The sequence below is a fragment of the Carassius auratus genome, chromosome 16 (genome assembly GCF_003368295.1).
Source record: "Carassius auratus strain Wakin chromosome 16, ASM336829v1, whole genome shotgun sequence".
NCBI lineage: Eukaryota > Metazoa > Chordata > Actinopteri > Cypriniformes > Cyprinidae > Carassius > Carassius auratus.
Window position 1 is genome coordinate 17,685,461 of NC_039258.1, and position 20,263 is coordinate 17,705,723.

Below are 20,263 nucleotides of genomic sequence, written 5' to 3' on the forward strand. Positions count from 1 at the left end.
ATATTATTATCTGTTAATTGTATTTATTTATTTATTTATTTATGTATGTATTATATTTTTATCATGATGTAACGTGGTAAATGAGGTAAAATACATATATTCCTCTGCTTTCTGTAATATTTTTATTTCATAATTGCAATTCTATTATCACTATTCATCTACTTTTGAAACACCCAAGTGAAACAGCAATAACAAATCTACCATATTTAACAGAGGCCGATGGAGGGCGACTGGTCTTCGGGTCTTGGAGGTGGGACTAAAATTTGCATACCCACAATGCTTTTCGCAAATGTCAAATATATAAAAACATTTTCCATCATTTTTTAAGGTATTTAAAAAAAAGAATGTTGCATAAAATTGACGAATATTTATAAATGGAACAATTGTTTAACTTTAATTTGGTCTTCTGATTTCAATGTAACTAATTTCGATTCTAATAATATAGTCACCGTGATCGATATACCTGTCGAAAACATTCAGAATGTTTCATAGACGATTCTTATTTGGAAATTTGCTCTTTTAGTATTTGTCTAGAAGGTTTCCTTTAAAAGGAAGCCCACACCCTATGGTCAAAAGTGTAGAAGTTATTGATGTGCATGTATTTGTTTGTGATTTAAGGAAATTGCACTGAGGCAGGATTCTAAATATGTTTAATTATTGAGACATGAAGATTAATTATTGGGGGATTATTATTATTTTATTTCTTAGAAAGCTGGAAGACATTGTTTATTATCAGTTGCTGTTGAGATTGAAATGAAAATAAAATAATTATTAGATGCACACATTTTGAGAAATGCAAAACCCTTGAGCTGGGAACAAAAAAAATCCCTAGCAGCATACAGAGCAAAAGAGACAGGATTAGTGAAGCCAAAAGTACGATTCCTGTTTGCTTTAACAAACACTAGAGGTCAGTAATGTGACGCTGATTTTTATTTCATGACAATCTTCATTGTAAAAATTAGTAATCAGGACTTCAGTTTATTATATGCATATCATCCTTAGCATTTAATGTGTGTGTCACTGATTAATAACTTTCCATGATTCTGAATGAACTATTTCAACCCCATTTCATTTAGGTTCTTTGAACCCAAATGGCACAAATATTGCGCAAGGAGTTTGCGAAAGATGAAAGCAGATTGACTGAATGGTGTGAGAGGTGGCGAGAGGAGGAGTAGCTGGACGCAGTTAAAGGGCGCGTGGAGATCTTACGAGCTCCACACACTCACTGAAGCCCAATCGCAGCTACTTCCGCCAACACTAAAGATGGCGGCTCCCTTCATGGAGAAATTAGCCGAATATTTACGTTCACCCGAACCGGCGGTTCGATTGATTCTGTCAATCTTATTAGGTAAGTGAACGGCGCACAAGAGAGATTATTTAGACTCTGCTGTGGGTTTATAATGCGTGTCGTTAGGAGTCTTTAAAAACGTGGACAGTTATGTAGTTGTACTAGAAGTGTGCTTAAGTCACACAGCTGTCTACCTTGCTCCCAGCAGAACTAAAAACACGCTAACAGCAACAACAACTCTCTCCATTCACACCGACACCACTCAAAATCAAAGGTCGACAAGGGTGACCTACAAGCCAGGCGAAATTTCATGGTTAACTGCACACAACTGCCATGAATGCTCGGACTAAAAGTGTTTCCAGTCTCGTTAGAGCTTCATCTGACATCTGTCTTTATATTTTTCTACTGAATTGTGGTTGTTTGACCAACAGTTAGTTGTAATCCTTCAATGCAAATGAAGTTGGGGTTTCCAGCTATCAGGTTACAGGTTAATAAGAATAGGAGTGTGAGAACAGATAGCAGGAAGATCTGTACTTTGTTCAGGTGCATTGCAGTTGACTGCTTAACCACTTTAACCAGATGAATGAGATCTGGGGCAGCTAGACTCTGTTTGACCATATGCATGATTTCAGTACAAAGACTGTTACATTACTGTGTTTTTAATCTGTCTGTAATGTGTAAAGTGCCTGTGAAGTTGTAACCGTATGTCTCTAGCATCAGAATGATGCCTACCAAACATTTGCAGATTTTCCAGGTCTTTTGTTTTTTGCTTGATGCCTTTTAGTCTGTTTCGATTGTAAATCTGTACTGAATGAAATCCTGAATTGTTTCAATATTTATTTATGTATAAAATATTTATTTTATGGAAATTAAAAATTAATTGGAAACTAATTGAAACAAAACCAGTTGGTTGAAGTGCTGCACAATTACTAATAAAACTAAAATAAATTAGAGCTAAATAGAAATAAGAAAAATTAGAAAAACACAAAATGACTAAACTAAAGCTAAAAATGTAAAAACATAAAAGCTAATATTTGATAAATGTGTTTTTTTACATAACAAGAATATTCCTCGTATCATACTGTACATTATAATACTGTGATGCCTAACTTTACCTGTTGGATATTTCTAGCATTTTTGTATTTTTTGTCATTTTCAGACAAAATATTATAGAATCGTAATATAGGTCACTCAATGCTCACAATAACATAAGAATATAATCATCAACTTGTCAGCGTCATTCATCACTTTAATACTGGCACATCCTTAATTCTTTACTTTTCAGTTGAGCTTTCAGAAATCCTCTTTTCATATTCTCACTTAAGTTTTAACCGGTCACACCCTCAAAACAAAGGTTTCACATTCCAGTCGGTCAAATGCTCTGTCAAAGCTTTCTCTGTTGTGTCGCGCCCTCAGAAGACAATTGTTTTGTGCCACGATGCATGCTGATTTGACTGTTAGGGTGCAGGCAGCATTTGTCTACAGCTGCATCACATTGTGCGCCTAATCTGTTTCTCTCTGTTTTCCCTGTAGGTTATCCCTTTGCACTGGTGTACCGGTGGTTTTTCTTTCATCAGTCTGCAACAGTTGTTCATCTCTTCCACACATTCTCCGGGTTGGCACTGGCCACGTTTAATTTTGGTGAGAGAGAGAAAGAAGCAGGGAAAGAGTGAGGAACTGAAAGATCTGATAACTAGTGTCCTCACAACTGTAACACATTTAAGATAGACCTAATAGCTTTTTTTAGCAGCACACTACTGGTCATAATTACACTGATGTCGGTCTTATGATCTATGGCCGAGCTCGTCGACTAGCAGTTTGTGGCTGTTGGTCCATATTTAGACTGAAGCGTTCTTACTGTAGTTCTGGTTCCCCTGGTTTCCCTAATCCTGAACTTGCTCTGTTCACACACATTTGAGTCTTATCTTATATGACACACTCAAGGCTTGAGCAATCTCAAAACCGAACAACATCACAGCGGGTTTCTTTTTTTCGCCGCAATCATCTTCTCAGATACAATCTGCTCATTTGTGCAAAAGTTCAAAACATTCTCACTGAATAGGAGTTTTAGAAAGGGAAGATTAATTATGTAATATCATAGTTCTGTTTCAGCCCCCCCCCCTCCCCCACCATGCGGTTGATTGTGTCAAAGATATGATCTTAAGTGGATATTTTTAAATGTTTCCTGATTTGAAAATGTTTACTCTAAAGTTCTTAAACTGTAATGCTACTGTTTAAAAGATTTGGGTTTTAAGGTTTTTTGTTATGTTTTTTGAAAGAAGTCTTATTCATCAAGGCTGAATTTATTTGATCAAACAAACACAGTCAAATTATGAAATATTGTTACAAATCAGGTTGAAAATGGTTAGCTGCTTATTGTTTCTTGTGGATGTTTTTTCAGGATTCTTTAATGAATATAATGGTCAAAAAGAACAGCATTTTATATGAAACTTGATATTATTGTAGCAATGTAAAAGTCTTGCTAGATGTCAGAAGATGAAGTGGCTTTGTCCCCTGTCGGATTTCCTCTGGATTTAACTGAATTTGTCACTTTCTTGAATATTGAAAGTAGAGTTCTGCTCTGTAAAGGTACTGACTCTTTAGTCCTTGAGAATAATGGAGGCAATATGAAGGGTATCCTGACTAACTGCTCTGCAGTCTGTGGTAATGATTTCCTGGTGAGTTTCCTGCCTTTGACATAAAGAAGATTGTGACACAGAGCCATGAGGTTTTGTTACCATGGCGATAACCTCTGGTGGTCAGAATGTAGTTAATGAGAATATGAGGGGCAGGTTAAAAAAAGTGTTGTGAGTGTTGTGTTGGGAAATGTGAAAATTAACTTGTGCTTGTATTCTGTGTATCTGATTTATTTGTGCTGCATTCGGATCTAACAGCAGGTCTGTCTTTACCTGAGATCTTTCAATTTGTGTTTTAAAATAATTCTCTCTCTACGACATTTTTTTAAAGGAATAGTTCAGACAAAAATGACAGTTTTGTCTTTCTCAGCGTCATTCACTTAGAGTCATGTGTTTACAAACTCAAAAGATCTTTCTTCAGAAGAACGCAAAAGAAAGTTTTTTGAAGAATGTCAAAGCATCGTTTTACTTTTCTTCCATATAATGAATGTGAATGGAAAACTGGGTCTCACAGGCTTCAAAATGTAATCAATAAATAAGTTTCCTGAATGTAGCCCATACAGCTTGTGCACTATATTTCAGTCGGAGTTTAGGACTGCATTGCGATCTCATGATTTCATGATCTCATGTTTGCGCAATAAATGCCAAACATCGTGTAGTTTTTGACTGATGATCTTCCCCTCATCTTTTCATTGATCTACAATGTTTAAAAAAAATCATTGAGTCTTTGAAAATATTACATTAAAGACCATTGGTTCTCGCGTGTCTCGTGAGCAAATCTCATTAATGTCAAAGTTGCTGTATTTGATTTGTCAGTGAATTAATAAAACATTTTGGTCTGCATCTTGTGTAATATTTCAGAAAACGTAGAATAGTGCACTTTCATAGACATAGAAAATATCACTTTTCTTATATTTTAATAGCTATTTTGGAGTTTGACATATGTACACTTTAAATTTTATATATGGAAAACGGAGAGACCTTCATAAAGGTAAATAAATCAACTTTTGTGTTCCACAGAAGAAAGAAAAATCATACTGGTTTGAAATGATAGACGGTTAAGTAAATGTTAACAGAACTGTCATTTTGGATGAAGTATTCTGTTTCATTTTGTTTCTTCATAATGCTGATAAAGTGTTTTATTGTTATCTCATGGTCAGGTAGCACTGGAATGCAATAACACCATCTCTATGTCCTTCTCTCAGGGTCTCAGGTCTATCACTCCTTCTTATGCATAGTCATTCAGTTCTTGTTGCTGAGGCTGATGGGAAGGACAGTCACATGCGTTTTGAGTAGCTTTATCTTTCAGATGGTGAGACCACACACACACACACATGCATATCTCTTTATCTGTTTTTGCGCTCATGACATGATCTCATGCATGAAATGTTGCAAACTTATCAGTACCCTTTTGGACCATTTATCAAATATGTGCCAACTGAGTTCTGATTAGGTCAGAACAACCTAAAAGAATGTGAAGAGAAAATAAAAGCTTAATTATAAAAGTTAAAGGTGCTGTATGTAAGTTTTTGACTAAAGCATAAAATACCATAATATGTTTGCATATATTTAAGAAACAAGTTAACATACTTGTTTATCTGAAAACAATGCTACAGTCAGTAATTCTCCTATGAAAATGTGCGTTCTGGGCCGGAATGTCGGTCACTGTTTTGGTTTGTGAAACCCGTCCACTGCCAGTTTACCAAGTTGTATTTCAGCATCCCAGGTTGCCATTTGGCAGAAAATGCGTATTTTATTTAATTAATCGTCAATGGTGCTCGTTCCTTTTGGTTTAGTCAATCTGGCAACCTGCATGTGTGTCAAGTCTGAATAGGAGAGAGTATGGAGAATGAAACCTGCAAAAACAATAAATAAATATGCAAATAAATAAATGTGTGTATAAATACATGTATTCTTGTTTAAATGCATATATAAATAATTAAATGTGTGATGAAAGTTGCCAAATAAATTAAATAAATTGGTGGGCAAATGTTTAACGGTCCCGTTTTTCATGCTTTTTTAAAGCTTTGATTGTGTTTACAGTGTGCAATATAATGCGTTCATGTTTTGCGTGTAAAAAAACAGTATTTTTCACACAATTCAACTATCTGTATACCGCTGTTTTCACTGTCATAAAAACGGGCTGATGACTTCCTTGTTCTATAAAGTCCCTCCTTCAGAAATACGTGACGAGTTCTGATTGGGCCAGCAGTTCCTGTGTTGTGATTCGACACCAGCTGAGTGTACGCGGCCCTCCTGGAAATGCGATTGGGCTAGTTTTGGACAAGTTTTGAGAAGCAAGTGGGCAGGATTTGTTTTGAAAACCTGGCAATGCTGATCTGAACGCATGTGCTGGACATGTACTTATAATCACAGGAGCGTTTTTACTGACGAGATGCGCATGAAAATCGCATTTGATTTTTTTTCACAGCCCTAACATCTAGATAACAAAGCTAAACAGCCTTGCCCTTTGTGTAATAAGTTACAGAAACTGTTAAACGCACCAACTTAAATAATAAAATACACTTACCAACTGTGGTCCATAAACAACGCCTTCTCCAGACAAAGAGGGAACTGCTCCATCTTTCAAGAATAATCTTTGTGCGAATCCGGCATTAAACTGATTGAGAATGAGGAAGCTGTCCTCAGCAAAATGTGCTGCACATAGTTTTACATGTGGATTATAATTTTTGGGAACCGAGTTAAACATAAATTGTAACCATTGATTTCTAAGTACAGCGTCCCTGGGAAGCCCAAACAAAGGTGATTGGAATCAGAGATGTAAATAACGTTTCGACTAAATGGCGACAAACACACTCTTCAAACGCAACTCTTCCTCCGTGAGAGCGCAACAAGACCACGCCCCCTTTTTTGTGTGTTCCTGTGGGTGGAGGTTAATCAAAAAACCATTCTAGTGATGTCATTAGTGCAGGAAGGAGAGGGATGTTGTCCAAACTGGTCGTTCGATGTAGGCGAATTCTGTTAAATAAAATATCTCGCGTGGTGTTGAACTTTGGGCTTTATCATTTTACAGATATTATTTATACTCTAACAACAACATTACACACTAAATAAAGTTTGAAACATGGGATCACGAAGAACGGGACCTTTAAAGAAATGCTAAACTCATTCAAACTCTTTTCTTTTAAGTGCTCATTTACTTCTGAATGTAGTTTCATATTTATTTTCCCTCTTGTGTAACATGCTAATGGGAGGGTGTCAACCATGGACTTGATTAGTCGTGTCATAGCTGGGGGCGTGGCTTACCCTCTGACAGGAAATGCAAGTAAATCCAGTATAGCCTACATGAAGTCACTTTTGCTGAGAGACAGAGCAGAGCAAGATACGTAGAAAAACTGAGCGGTGTTGTCCGTACAGTATCTGTTACTTTACAAGTGACCCAACAGAAAGGCCAGATGTCGTTATACCCACTGGGAAAGCCACGCCCATAGTTGACACCCTACCATTTGCATGTTGCACAGAGGGTTCAATAAATATGAAACTACATTCAAAAGTAAATGAGCAATTAAAAAAAAAAAGAGTTAGGATAAATTTTGGCATTTCCTTAAGCATTTCCCATTTGCCCACCAATTTGTTTAATTTATTTGGCTAATTTCATCACGTTTAATTATTTATATATTTATTTAAACAAGAATAAGTGTATTTATACCCACATTTATTGAGAAGGGCGCACCCTGGAGATCCAAGTGGGTATAACTGCAGACCGGAGATCTCCAAAATGGAGCGTGAACTCCAAAAGTGGGCAGAACCTTGAAAATGGGGCGGGATCTCCTTTTGCAAAGACTTTCACCATTGGCTGTGGCTTCAGCCAATTGTTACTGACTTACATTTCAAAATAAAACTTTATAAATTAAACATTGTTTCTAGTTCATCTAAAACAAAATATGTGATATAAATAAATATTCTCCATGAGTGAAGAGCCCAAAGCTTGTGGCCAGTTGTGTTTGGACCCAAGTCCGAACCTCTGCTTCATGATGTAAACGGGAATCACTCAGGATTACATCATGAAGCAGAGGTTCGGACTTGGGTCCAAACACCACTGGCCACCAGCTTTGGGCTCTGCACTCATGGAGAATATTTATTTATATCACATATTTTATTTTAGATGAACTAGAAACAATGTTTAATTTATAAAGTTTTATTTTGAACTGAAGCCACAGCCAATTTGGTGATTCTGCCCACTTTTGGAGTTCACACCCTATTTTGGAGATCTCAGGTCTGCAGTTCTACCCACTTGGATTTATTTATTGTTTTTGCAGATCTCATCTTCCATAGAGGAGGGGCTGGGTGACAAAAAACATCCCTAATATTTAGAATTTGGACTGCAATACCTAGTTCAACCACTCAATGTCAATCCTACATACAGCACCTTTAACATGTATATATTTTGCGTAGCTTTGACCCCAGACATTAAACATTAAAGTCAATCTCAACAGATCCTGAGGGTGTTTTTTGTGTTTTTTTTTTTGTTGTTGTTGTTTGTTTGGTTTTTTTTTTTTTTTTTTTTTTTGTGTGGCAGATATATCTGTTGATGGGTTATTACTTCACAGCTACAGAGGAGTATGATATTAAATGGACCATGCCTCACTGTGTCCTCACGCTCAAACTCATCGGTATGATACCTGCTTTTAATCTTCCTCATCTGTTACTCCTCAGAACTGATATATTTCCAAATTGATTATTTTTAACTAATTATCACAAGACACAGAATGGTGTATCCACATATGGTTACAAACACTTACAAAATACACTGATACAATAATATAGTATGAATAATTGTTACTTTAACTAATTTTTAGATAACAGAAAGGAAATGTAAAATGGAGTAAGAAATTACAAACATGCAAAAAACATATCCACCCAAAAAATAAATCAAAAACATATTGGCAGATAACCCTAGTGAAAAATAAGTATGCTAAAATGTATTTGAAATACATATTTTTCATGCTAAGTATACTACAAATACATTTGCATATTTTTGTACTTAATAACATACCCCGCAGTTGTATTTTTAGTATACTTAACTGGTTTACTTAAAGTCTGCTAAATTCTAACAACTTTTGCTAACTGTGAGGAAGTAGTGCTGAAGTCCAACTAAAGATATATTTGATTGTGCTGAAGTGAAACTATTGCAAGTAAACTTCAGATACACTTATGCAAATATTTAGTGCTTAAAGACTGATATTATTCAAAGCTCATAAATCTTCATCAGTAATGAAATTAAAACACATTTTAGACTTAATAGTGTACATTGTACACATGTAGTACTCCAAATAAAGTTGAATTATAATTTGTATTGAGCTATGTCAGTAAATATGTTAATAGATTTGAACTAAATATAGTATTTATTCATGTATTTTAAATATATTACTTTTTACTATTTTACTATTACTTTTTCTTTTTTGTTAGAGTGCTCTTGTAATTACCATTTTTGTTATTTTTATTTATTTTTTGTCACTAACATAGTGTAATTTTCCTTTTTTTAAAAGATGTATTACCACTAATATGTGATCAGCATCACCTTTTGTTTTTTTCTTAACAGCTGATCGTATCTGTCAGTGGTAGAGCTTGTGTTATGCCAGCAATGATGACGATGATGATTTCATTTTCTCATTGCAGGTTTAGCACTCGATTATTATGATGGTGGAAAAGAACAAGTGAGTGTGACTTTATGAGCTGCTGTTAACTTCCACACATCGTCTTCCTATCATTATCTCACTCCTTTTCCTCTTCCTGCATCAATCTTTGCATGTTTATGCACGATTTGAGCACGAGGAACTGATGGGGAACCCCAAAGTATCTTCTTCAGTTGTGAAGCAGCCGTTCAGCTTAATGACCATAATGGATAAGTGTAATGATGCCTGGCAAGGTGAAGCGTAGTGAAAATTCCCCAAGATTTAATTGTGTCATCTGTTAGTTCTGTACTGCAGTCAACTCATCTGTGGCTCAGATTAAACACCTCTGTCTATAGTAGCTGTGGCTCAACACAGTTGGCTTCTTCTTGTGATGGTGTGTAAGTGGTTATATCTCTGTTTATCTCTTCCTCTGCGCCAATTACTGTAGCCACCCTAGAAAGCTGTTTCTTACTCCACTTAAAGCAATGTTTTATTGAGGGTGTAAAGATCACTGGATGACTGATAATAAACCCTGGTTACACCTATTATTAACATCCATCACAGGTAATCCAGTCACAAGTGATCAGACAGGTGGTAGAGTCACATTTGGTCAAAGGAGACACATGATATCACATGAGTTCATACACTCTGCTTTGTTCACTAGCGTGACTATAGCATATTCAAAGTTGAAAGCATTTTGTCTGTATTGAATCCCACATTTTTGCATAAGTAGTTCTGGAGAACAGACTGTCTGAATTACACTGCTGTATTGTTTTTTTTTTTTTTACACTAGTGTACAACGATTCCGAAAAAGAAAAGAAAATAGTACCACCCCAAAAATTTAATTTTGTCATTAATTAATCACCCTCATGTCATTCCAAACCCGCAAGACCTTCGTTACTCTTGAGGACACAAATTAAGATATTTTAGATGAAATCCGAAACCTTTCTCACCCTCCATAGACAGCAAAACAACTGACACATTCAAGGCCCAGAAATGTAGTAAGGGCATCTTTAAAATAGTCCATGTGACATCAGTAGTTCATCAGTCATTATACTCTTGTGAACACGTGTTAAAGATTGACATATAAGAGAAGTAATTGTTGTTATTTTTGTTTCCTTATTATTAAGTATTATTGTAGCTTCATAATATTACAGTTGAACCACTGATGTCACATGGACTATTTTGACAATGTCCAACAGTTTTTACTGTTTTGATAGAAATTAATGTTGCCTTAATGAGCATAAGAAACTTCTTTCAAAACCAAAACAAAACAATCTTACCAACCCCAGAGTTTTAAATGTTAGTGTATATCAGTTATCTTCTAATTTCCAAACCCCTCTCTTTTCATACGTTGACTCATTTTCTTTATCTAACAGTCTCAGCTGAGTGCAGACCAGAAGAAGTCAGCTCTCAATTCTACACCGTCTTTGTTGGAGGTTTTTGGTTTCTCATACTTCTATGGAGGCTTCCTGGTAGGGCCTCAGTTTACACTGCAAAACTACCATCATCTGGTGTCTCGAGAGATGTCTGATGTTCCTGGACAACTACCCAATAGGTGAATGCACAAAATTTCACACACTAACAATCCCAGGCAGCTCAAACAGATTCTATCAAACCAATGATTTTACCTCCTGTAAACTTATTAAAAATTGTTTATGAGCTTCTTTTAGTGGACACTTTTCATCCGAAATGATTTGCAGGATTCATTTGTTCATTACAAGGACAGTTCCTGTCTTGTGACTTTTACTTGCTCAAGGGCATCATGATGATGAACAAGTATTAGTAACTCTTTAGAGTCTATTTTATCTTTATCCATTAAGCTATAGACATTCATATAGACACTGGATGCTCTTTCTTGCAAAGAAATTAGTTTTCTTGTTTGCTGAAAATTAACATTCTGTATTTTGTTGTATGTGTATCATATGGAGCAGTGCGTAATGCATCATATCATGAGCAAAATAAATGATTATCAGTGCATGAAAAGTCAGTCAAAATGCACTTTTTGTATGTAAGCAGAGAGGAAAACAGGACAGTAAAACTCAACATTATGCAGAAAAATATCCATCTTTGCTCGAATTGTTAGTCACCACATAGCGTCTCTGATCTTAACATAAAGTGAAGCTTTTCTCAAATTTGTCGAATTGTCAGCACACACGTATCATGACTCCAGTTGTCACTGTTGTTGGAAATTGAAAATGAATTATATGTTTGGTATCAAATGCAAGTTATTGTCAGGGTGAACAAGGTTTAGGCAACGCTGTTAACTTAACCAGTACTGTTAAGGCCCATTATAAATAGTTATCTCCATTATTATAGTCCTCTGTTAATTAACAATTTAATCTAACAAATGTTTCCTGCTCTTGCAGTGTGGTTCCAGCAATGAAGCGATTCGGTTTAGGTCTGGTCACCCTATCAGTCTTTGCGATAGGTGGGCCACACTACTCCGATAGCTACTACTTAACAGATGAGTTTGAGGTAAGTGAATACACAGAGTCACAAAATCAACAGGATTGTACCTGAATCTTGTAAGCTGTCACTTGTTCTTGTTCTGGGATCTTTTCAGTGTTGTCCTGATGTCACAAACTCTCAGTCTGAATGAGAGCGCTCGAAGTCTAACAGTTACAGTCTTGGCATGTACTCTTGAAAATAGAAAACAGTTGCTGCAAGTCAAATAGTTGCATTTTGACTTCTGTGGAGGAGGGAGTTAAAATGAGCTCACAAACAGAGTGAAAAATGTTGAAAATGAGTCAGTTGTATTAATTTAATCTGTTTAGCTTATCAAATGTCACTTAATACATTTCAGCAACCATTCAGACAGTGAACCTAAAAAACATTTATTGATTTAACACTGCTATAATACTTAGTAGAAAACCAATGCTGTGAATTTTAAACAATGTTAATGTCTTCCAAATTATATTTAATAATTTATTTTTGCGTTTTTACAATAAGAATATCATTATATTTCATTGCTAATTTAATCATTTGTTATTCTGAGTGTCAAACAACTCAGAAAAATCTTTGAAATACTTATTCATTGTCATTATTCAAACCCCTTTTTTACAGACACTCAAAGAAATTATTTGCTTACTGATCAGGTGCCAGATAAAAAAAGTTAAAATAACATCTTTAAGTGGATAACTGCCAATCTGTCTTCAATCCCCCAAAATAAGATTAATTAATTGGGTTGTTTTAATGAATTGTTGTAAGTAAACACTAACTACATATTACGACTAGGGATAACAATTATTGGTCGTGATTATGTGTGATGCAACTCCGTTTTAAAGGGGTTATCGGATGCCCATTTTCCACAAGTTGATAGACGTGACATGACATTCAGCCAAGTATGTTGACCCATATTCAGAATTCATGCTCTGCATTTAACCCATCCAAAGTGCACACACACAGCAGTGAACACACACACACTGTGAACACACACCCGGAGCAGTGGGCAGCCATTTATGCTGCAGCTCCCGGGGAGCAGTTGGGGGTTCGGTGGTTTGCTCAAGGGCACCTAAGTCGTGGTGTTCCATATCAAGCTGCGTAAATATAAAACCATGTCTGCATTTGTGATCAGAGAAACGACAAACAACATGCGCTACACTGCTCAAAACTCACATTTGAATTATCAGTGGCAAATTCTTTAATATATAAAAATGAACTTACTTATTCTTTGCGTGATCATTTGGCTTTATGCAAGTCTTCCAACATCGTGACATAGACATGTGGGGGTGTTTTTGAACGAACCGTTTTAGTGGGGCGTGGACAAGTCTTAACTTTCATAAAGAATATCTCTTTGGGTTTGAGACTTTAGTCTTTACATCTTTAGGGATATTATGTATTCACAAACAGCTTGTAACACTTCAAAGAGAAAGGACAACTTGAAAATACATCATATGACCCCTTTTAAAGTAATAATTCAGAATACATGGTAAATGAGAATAACGCAACACTGAGTGCAGAAATCTCATCGAGTCAGTAACTTATGATTATAATGTTTTCGGTAATAACCACCATACATTCAGATAAACACCAAAGACTGTTATTGTCCTCTTAAGAAATAAAGATTCTTTAGTAAATATTTGAAAAGTTTAAGACTTCATCCAAATTTGCACTTGGAATGTATCTTATGACATGTCTTAAGTTCATTCTTAAGATTTCTGTGAACCCGGCCTGTGTGGACGTAAATTAATTTGAAAACATATTATTTTTGTAATGTTTTTGTGAGGCAAAAATCATGTTCAAAATGAAATAAGCCTTGACCTTTTATAATTCATCAGAAGTGATTAATTTCATCTCATCCTTTGTTTTAATCTGTGATTCAGGCACATCCATTCTGGTACAAGTGTGTGTACATGCTACTGTGGATGAAAATAAACCTGTATAAGTACATCAGCTGCTGGCTAATCACGGTGAGTAAACAATGCAACCACAATCCCCGAATAAGAGCAGACCTGTGGTAATTGAGTCATTACATTTCAAGCTGTGAACCCTGTCAATATATATTTATTATCTTCTGAGAGAGGTGTTAGCTGTATAAAAAGGCAGTTTAAACAAGATGTGGCACTCTTTTTCTTGTTAATAATGTGCATCTGACAACTAGAAGTGCAAATCTAGTCACACACGTTCAGCTTGAAGGGATGTAGAGCAGGTTTTCAGGCTTAAAACTGTCTAGAGATTGTGATGAGTATGCCTTAGTCCTTTCTAGAATTGGTCTTTGATAATAGTGACCCAAACAAGTCAAACAAAAAAATGTCTGTATGTCATTATCATGTATGACTGTACAATATGTCATAACCATGGGGCCCTATGAAATCCATTTAATTTCTGCCAAATTCTGTTTTATTTTTTCTGTATTCAATTATTTTCCATTTAAATTTAACTGGACTCCTTGTTGATGGTTAAATTGAATTTCTATCCAATTAAAATCATGAAACTTGCATAATTTCACATCAGTTTATTAAAAGTTGAACAAAATTTACGTTTAGGGCCCTGTTTTATTATTTTGTCACTCTATGTTTTATTGTTACCAAATTCTGCCAAATTCAAAATTTCCAATTCTGTGTATGTATGATATGAGGATATTTTTGACTCAGATTAAACAGAAATGGCCAGGAAGTGACTCTTGCAGTTGGAGATGCTGTTCATGTATTTGTGTCCTCATTTATAGAGCCGGTGGAGATGCTGAAATCACAGCGAGTATCACATGTGCTTTAGTGTGTGTGTAGTAAACTAAACCGCGCGTCTGCACCATTCGTTCACAGATAGACGCAGAACATACAGGATTCGTATTTAAACAGTCGTTTTGCGGCTTAATATATACAGATACTAGCCCATATCATGATTTTATTTAAGTGTAATGACCTACTTTTGATTAATTCATTCAAAATTTGACAAAAATTCCACAATTCTGCTTCGCAGAAATAATAGGGCCCTAAATATGTGGGACTTCAGTGACTAAAATCACTAACTGCATCCAAAATGATGCACTATGTATTGACTATGTGCTTATACACTGTGCTTATGTACTCAACCATGTAGTGTGTGAATTTTACACGGTTAATTTGTCATTCATAATCTGAGTCTGATAGCCCCTCCCTCTTTGCAACTTAATTAAAGCTTAATTAAACATTCCACACTTCATTTTTTGGTTAAGTGCAGTGTGAACACTACTCTCATTCTTTACACTAGAAAGCATCATAGAATAGTGCAGAAGTACGAGATTTGGGATGCACCTACTGAATGCAGATTTCTCTCATATGTTTATATTGATCAATTTATACTTAGGAAGGTGTCTGTATACTCTCTGGGCTGGGCTATAATGGGAAGAACGAAAAAGGGGAGCACCAATGGGATGCCTGTGCAAATGTGAGGCTGTGGCTATTTGAGACCACCCCGCTATTCACAGGAACCATCAATTCCTTCAACATCAACACAAATGCTTGGGTTGCCAGGTATGCACATGCTTTTAGACATTTGACATTACGTCCCCTTGGAATTCTAAGGTTCTAACTGCATTCTGAGTAGTTTTGAGATATTGAGCTTCAAAGTTTTTGCATTCCATTCGAATGTGTAGATAGAACCTTATTGTTTTTTTTTTAAATAAAAATCCCATAATGTATACAACATTAAAAAAATCTATTACATAATGTAAATAAGTTGTCACAGAATAACATTATGGGAATAACTAAATTTTGACAAAAATGTCAGATAGAACCTTATAATTTCAAGGGGACGATAAGACATTTTTTTTAATGTATGTCAATTGATTTTATCTTAATTTCTCTTTTCTTTCCATCCTTGTTCAACAATACAGGCACGTGTTTAAGAGGCTGAGGTTTTTGGGTAACAAGTTGTTATCTCAAATGTTCACATTGTTATTCCTGGCGATCTGGCACGGCTTGCACTCAGGGTACCTCATCTGCTTCTCCTTGGAGTTCATCATTGTCAATGTGGAGAGAAAGGTAACCATGGCAACCTTGCTGTACCAGGCGTGAAGTTGTTTAGAGTCAAGAAGACTGAAGTCTTTGAGTCACATACTTTCATGCGCAACGAAGCTAGATCTGAAAGTTTACAGCTCTGAAGATTAGATAAGGATTTATAGTCTTGCTCTTATGTAAGGTATGGAGCAAAACTAACTGCACTGAAGAATACTTAGAAATCCGTACTAAGGTTATCAAATATTGAATGTATCTTGAACAGAGTGTATGTGTGTGTTTGTGTGTGTATATCTACTATATATATATATATACATACATGCACACTCACACACTCTCTTCTATTCATAAGTGGGTTGGAAAGATACTGCTTTCTGTTTTAATATATTGTAAAATATAATTTATTCCTTCGAAGGCAAAGTTGAATTTTCAGCATCATTACTTCAGTCTTCAGTGTCACACGATCCTTCAGAAATCATTCTAATATGCTGACTTGCTGCTCAAGAAACATTTATTATTTTTATTGTTGAAGACGGTTGTGCTGCTTAATATTTCTGTGGAAACCATGACGCATTTTTATTCAGGATTCTTTGTTGAAGAACATGCATTTAAAAGATTAATAATTTGTAGCATTATAAATGCCTTTACTGTCACTTTTCTGATCAATTTAATGCATTTTTTCCTGAATAAAAGTGTTAATTTCTATTCTTTTTTTTATTGTATTGACACCAGTTGAGATTGTGATTGAGGTACTAAACTGCATTTTTGAATATAGAAACAGATGGTGAGATTCAGCTGGCAATGACAGTATGTAATTTGCTTGTAAAATGCAATCTTACAGGTTGCAGACAGCTGTGAGTTTAAGACGAAGCATCTCACCCCTGTAGTCCGGTTTTGAAAATGATCAATTTTATGCTCGCATCAGAAAATGTGAGACATCAGGACATCAGTAGACATTAAATGAAAGTCGATGGAATATTTACAAATGACATTTCCTGTCTGAGACAAAACACATTTTTTTAGGAATGCTGATGGTAGAGCGCGATCATTTACCTTCTCAGGAGAAAAAGAAAACAAGTCGAAATGTAATATTGTTCAGTGAACTCTGGCTCTAGGTGAAATTGAAACATTGTGATTGTTTACTTCTGGTGTGTGTCCACCGGTGCAGAGTGAGTAGAGCGAAGAGTTTTCACTTCATTTTTTATGGGAATTGAGTGACAGGCTCATGCAGGGAAATTAACAGAGGAGCAAAGCAAGCAACATTTATTAATCTATGTAGGGTAATGTTAATGGACCATTTTCACAGACTGTGATGCGTTTCAGCATTGTAAATCTAGCAGCTTTAAAATCTAAAGGCTTTAGAAAGTGACTAAAAGTAATAAAACTGTTTTGTAAATATTTTTGCAGGCTGAGTCACTGGTGCGGGACAGTCCTTTGCTGACATCTATTGCTCAGAGTCATCTGTATCCAGTTGTATATGTAGTACAGCAGTTAATTCACTGGCTCTTTATGGGATACCCTCTGGTGCCATTCAGCCTCTTCACTTACGACAAGTGGCTCAAGGTGTGTTTCTTATTCCTCAGCATCATGAATCTGATGTTGAAAGTGGGACGATTATGATCTTTACCTCCTGTATCCGTCCAAGTCATTTACATTTGCAATTTTTTTGTTTTCCAGGTGTACTCCTCTATATATTTCTGTGGTCACATCTTTTTCTTCATTGCCTTTCTCGTCCTGCCATACCTCCGCAAGGTGTTCGTGCCTCGAAAAAGAGGCAGTGAGAAAAAGGAGGATTAATTAAAATGGTAAATTTAGCATCTCTCTCTTTGTACCACCTGTCTGTTCTCACCGAGTGTCACATCTATTCTTTCCTGTGGAATCTAATGCTGGCATGTCAGAACTCATATGAAAACCTTCACAGTTACCTAATTGCAAGTTGGAAACTCAAAATATTCTTTGCCCGGTTTATATGGTATTTATTAAATGTGATCCTACAGATTGCAGAGATCATTCTTATGTGCTGATTTGGTGCTCAAGAAACATTTATTGTTATTAATGTTGAAAGAATTAATGTCAAAACCATTCTTCAGGATTCATTGATCAATTAAAAAGCTTTTATTTGGCATTTATTATTAATTATAAATGACCCCAAACATTTGAATGGTAATGAACATCACTTTATCTATGTTACTGCATGTTGATAGTGCATAAAGTCATAATTTGTCATTTTAAAAAAATGTAAACGAAATGATAAAAAATTCTTCTAAATATTCTTGAACTTCCATCCAACCTCAAATGCAATGTTTAATCAAAAATACAAATATTTTTGTGTATATTTTGTGTAGTTTGGATGAAATTACGATCAAATTAAATACCTAAACGAGCAAGACAATCATGTACATAATGCAAATATTTAATTCTTTCTTTAATTCCATTAGCACAAAAAAAAAAAGAAAAAAGCAGTTGCCGTCTGCTCTTTTTTTTCTGATGCAAATCACTTGAACCTGTGCCCCACATCTTAATAATGGCTTTCGAACATGTATCTTCCCAGAAGGATTTATAATCGGCATAATCATAGTTCATTTGATCTTGACTGGCGATTCAGTTAGGATCTGTGTGACCATTAGCAATTTAAGTCCAGTAGGATAAGTGTATCATCCCTCTGTCTCACAAAGTGTTTTTCACTGGCTCTGCTGCAGTGTTTCATTCATCCAGGTCTTTGTAGAACTTATGTTTATCTGTTTGTGTCACTTTTTGGGGGGGATTTGAGAAGCAGATACTTTAGCAGTGGCAGATGCTTTAGATGTGACTGTGTGGAGATGTTAAATGATCAGTTTTTTTCCTCTTTCTCTCACACAGGTTTGACTGAAGTGAACTGTGACTTTTAAAGAGCGCCTGAAGAGGACACATTTTAAGGCCTTTAGTAATATATTTCTATTTACACTGAAGTGTGTGTACAAATGTTAGTCCGTTGAAAGTTTTTTGCGTTCTTTGGGGGTACTGTAATGAAAGAGGTTAAAAGCTGCAGATATACAAGCATTTTTGAGGTTCAATATTTGTGAATGTTTGGTGGATAACAATATTTATATTGTGTCTGCTCATACCATTGCACTCGATTCTTCAAATGATCTCATTTCCTGTTTCCTGTCTAATCAGAGAACTGGCTTTGGCTGTGGCTGAGGCCACGTGTGCACTTTTAGAAGGGAAGCAGAGGACGCATTTGAAAGATGGGAACAAATTAGATGTTTTATTTTCCTTTGCTAGGAATATTTCAACCTCATTTACCCTAAAAAGACAATGAAATGAAAAAAAATGCAGAGACTGAGCATCGCCTGGCATTACAAATGAATGTTTTTCATTTTTATAACCATTTTTTCTTGTGACCAGACAACTTTGATGGCGACTCTTCTTTTTTTAAGAATGGGTTTTATGATAACTACATTTTGTATAGCTTTTTGAAACTTTCATAAACGGATCATCATTCTGTCATCTCATCCTCTCACTCCATTTAACCCTTTCTGTCCATCCATCTGACCTTTTCTCATTCACTCAATTTTTCTCCAACAATTTTTTTTTTGTCCAGTGTATGAGCACAAGCTACTAGCTAGAATCATGAATATGGTGGTAAATCTGTGTCAGTATTATTAAGAGCAGAGTATTTAAATTATAAGTATTTCAGTAAATTGTGCAAACAGATGGCACTATAAGAAATTGCTGTGTTGAATCCTTAAAAAGTGTTGGTGCATATTTCTCATCACACATCAGGATCTGCTCTCAATAATTCCTGTGCATATTTGCCTTCGTATCGGTTTTGTATAACTTGACATATTGAAGATCCTTGGCACAAATGTATATGACTCTTCAGTGAGGGCTAAAACCTGCACCTTGATTCAATTCAAGGAAGCAGAGGCTCACTGTAGCATCAAAGTTGTTTTATAATATTTATACATGTGGTTGCAAATTTTATGGATGTAAAAATTGTTTTTGGGAAACAACTACTGCCTTACTGCTACCAAATGTACAAAAAGAGTGTGAGAGAAAGAGAGAGAGAAACAACTACTTTTAAACAAAACCGTTTTTGTAATACTCATTAAAAATGCTGGATTTGAACAAAGTCTGCTCTGGTGTGTTCCGGTGTTTTTGGAGTGTTGGGTCAGGGCTTTATATCTGAGCCGATATGACGTCATCTTGCAGTCTGGGCCCTAGAGCTGAGGCACAGATTGTGAGAGTGAGAGGTTAAAACGCATTCACAAATGACATTCATTA

At 35.6% G+C, this 20,263-nt stretch overlaps 1 protein-coding gene and 1 non-coding gene across 2 annotated transcripts; both read left to right on the top strand.

Moving 5' to 3' along the window:
• The first annotated feature begins 506 nt into the window (after positions 1-506).
• LOC113116872 (U7 small nuclear RNA) lies at positions 507-560 on the top strand. Its single transcript, XR_003294093.1, has one exon. It is a non-coding gene; the product is annotated as a U7 small nuclear RNA (small nuclear RNA).
• Positions 561-1,181: 621 nt separating this feature from the next.
• Positions 1,182-20,107, top strand: lpcat3 (lysophosphatidylcholine acyltransferase 3). Its single transcript, XM_026284518.1, has 13 exons — positions 1,182-1,348; positions 2,822-2,929; positions 5,130-5,236; positions 8,465-8,558; positions 9,565-9,602; positions 10,940-11,118; positions 11,930-12,038; positions 13,886-13,972; positions 15,348-15,514; positions 15,877-16,024; positions 17,405-17,560; positions 17,675-17,802; positions 18,857-20,107. Exons 1-12 carry the CDS (start codon positions 1,264-1,266, stop codon positions 17,792-17,794), a joined length of 1,398 nt encoding a protein of 465 aa, XP_026140303.1. The 5' UTR covers positions 1,182-1,263; the 3' UTR covers positions 17,795-17,802; positions 18,857-20,107.
• Positions 20,108-20,263: the final 156 nt, after the last annotated feature.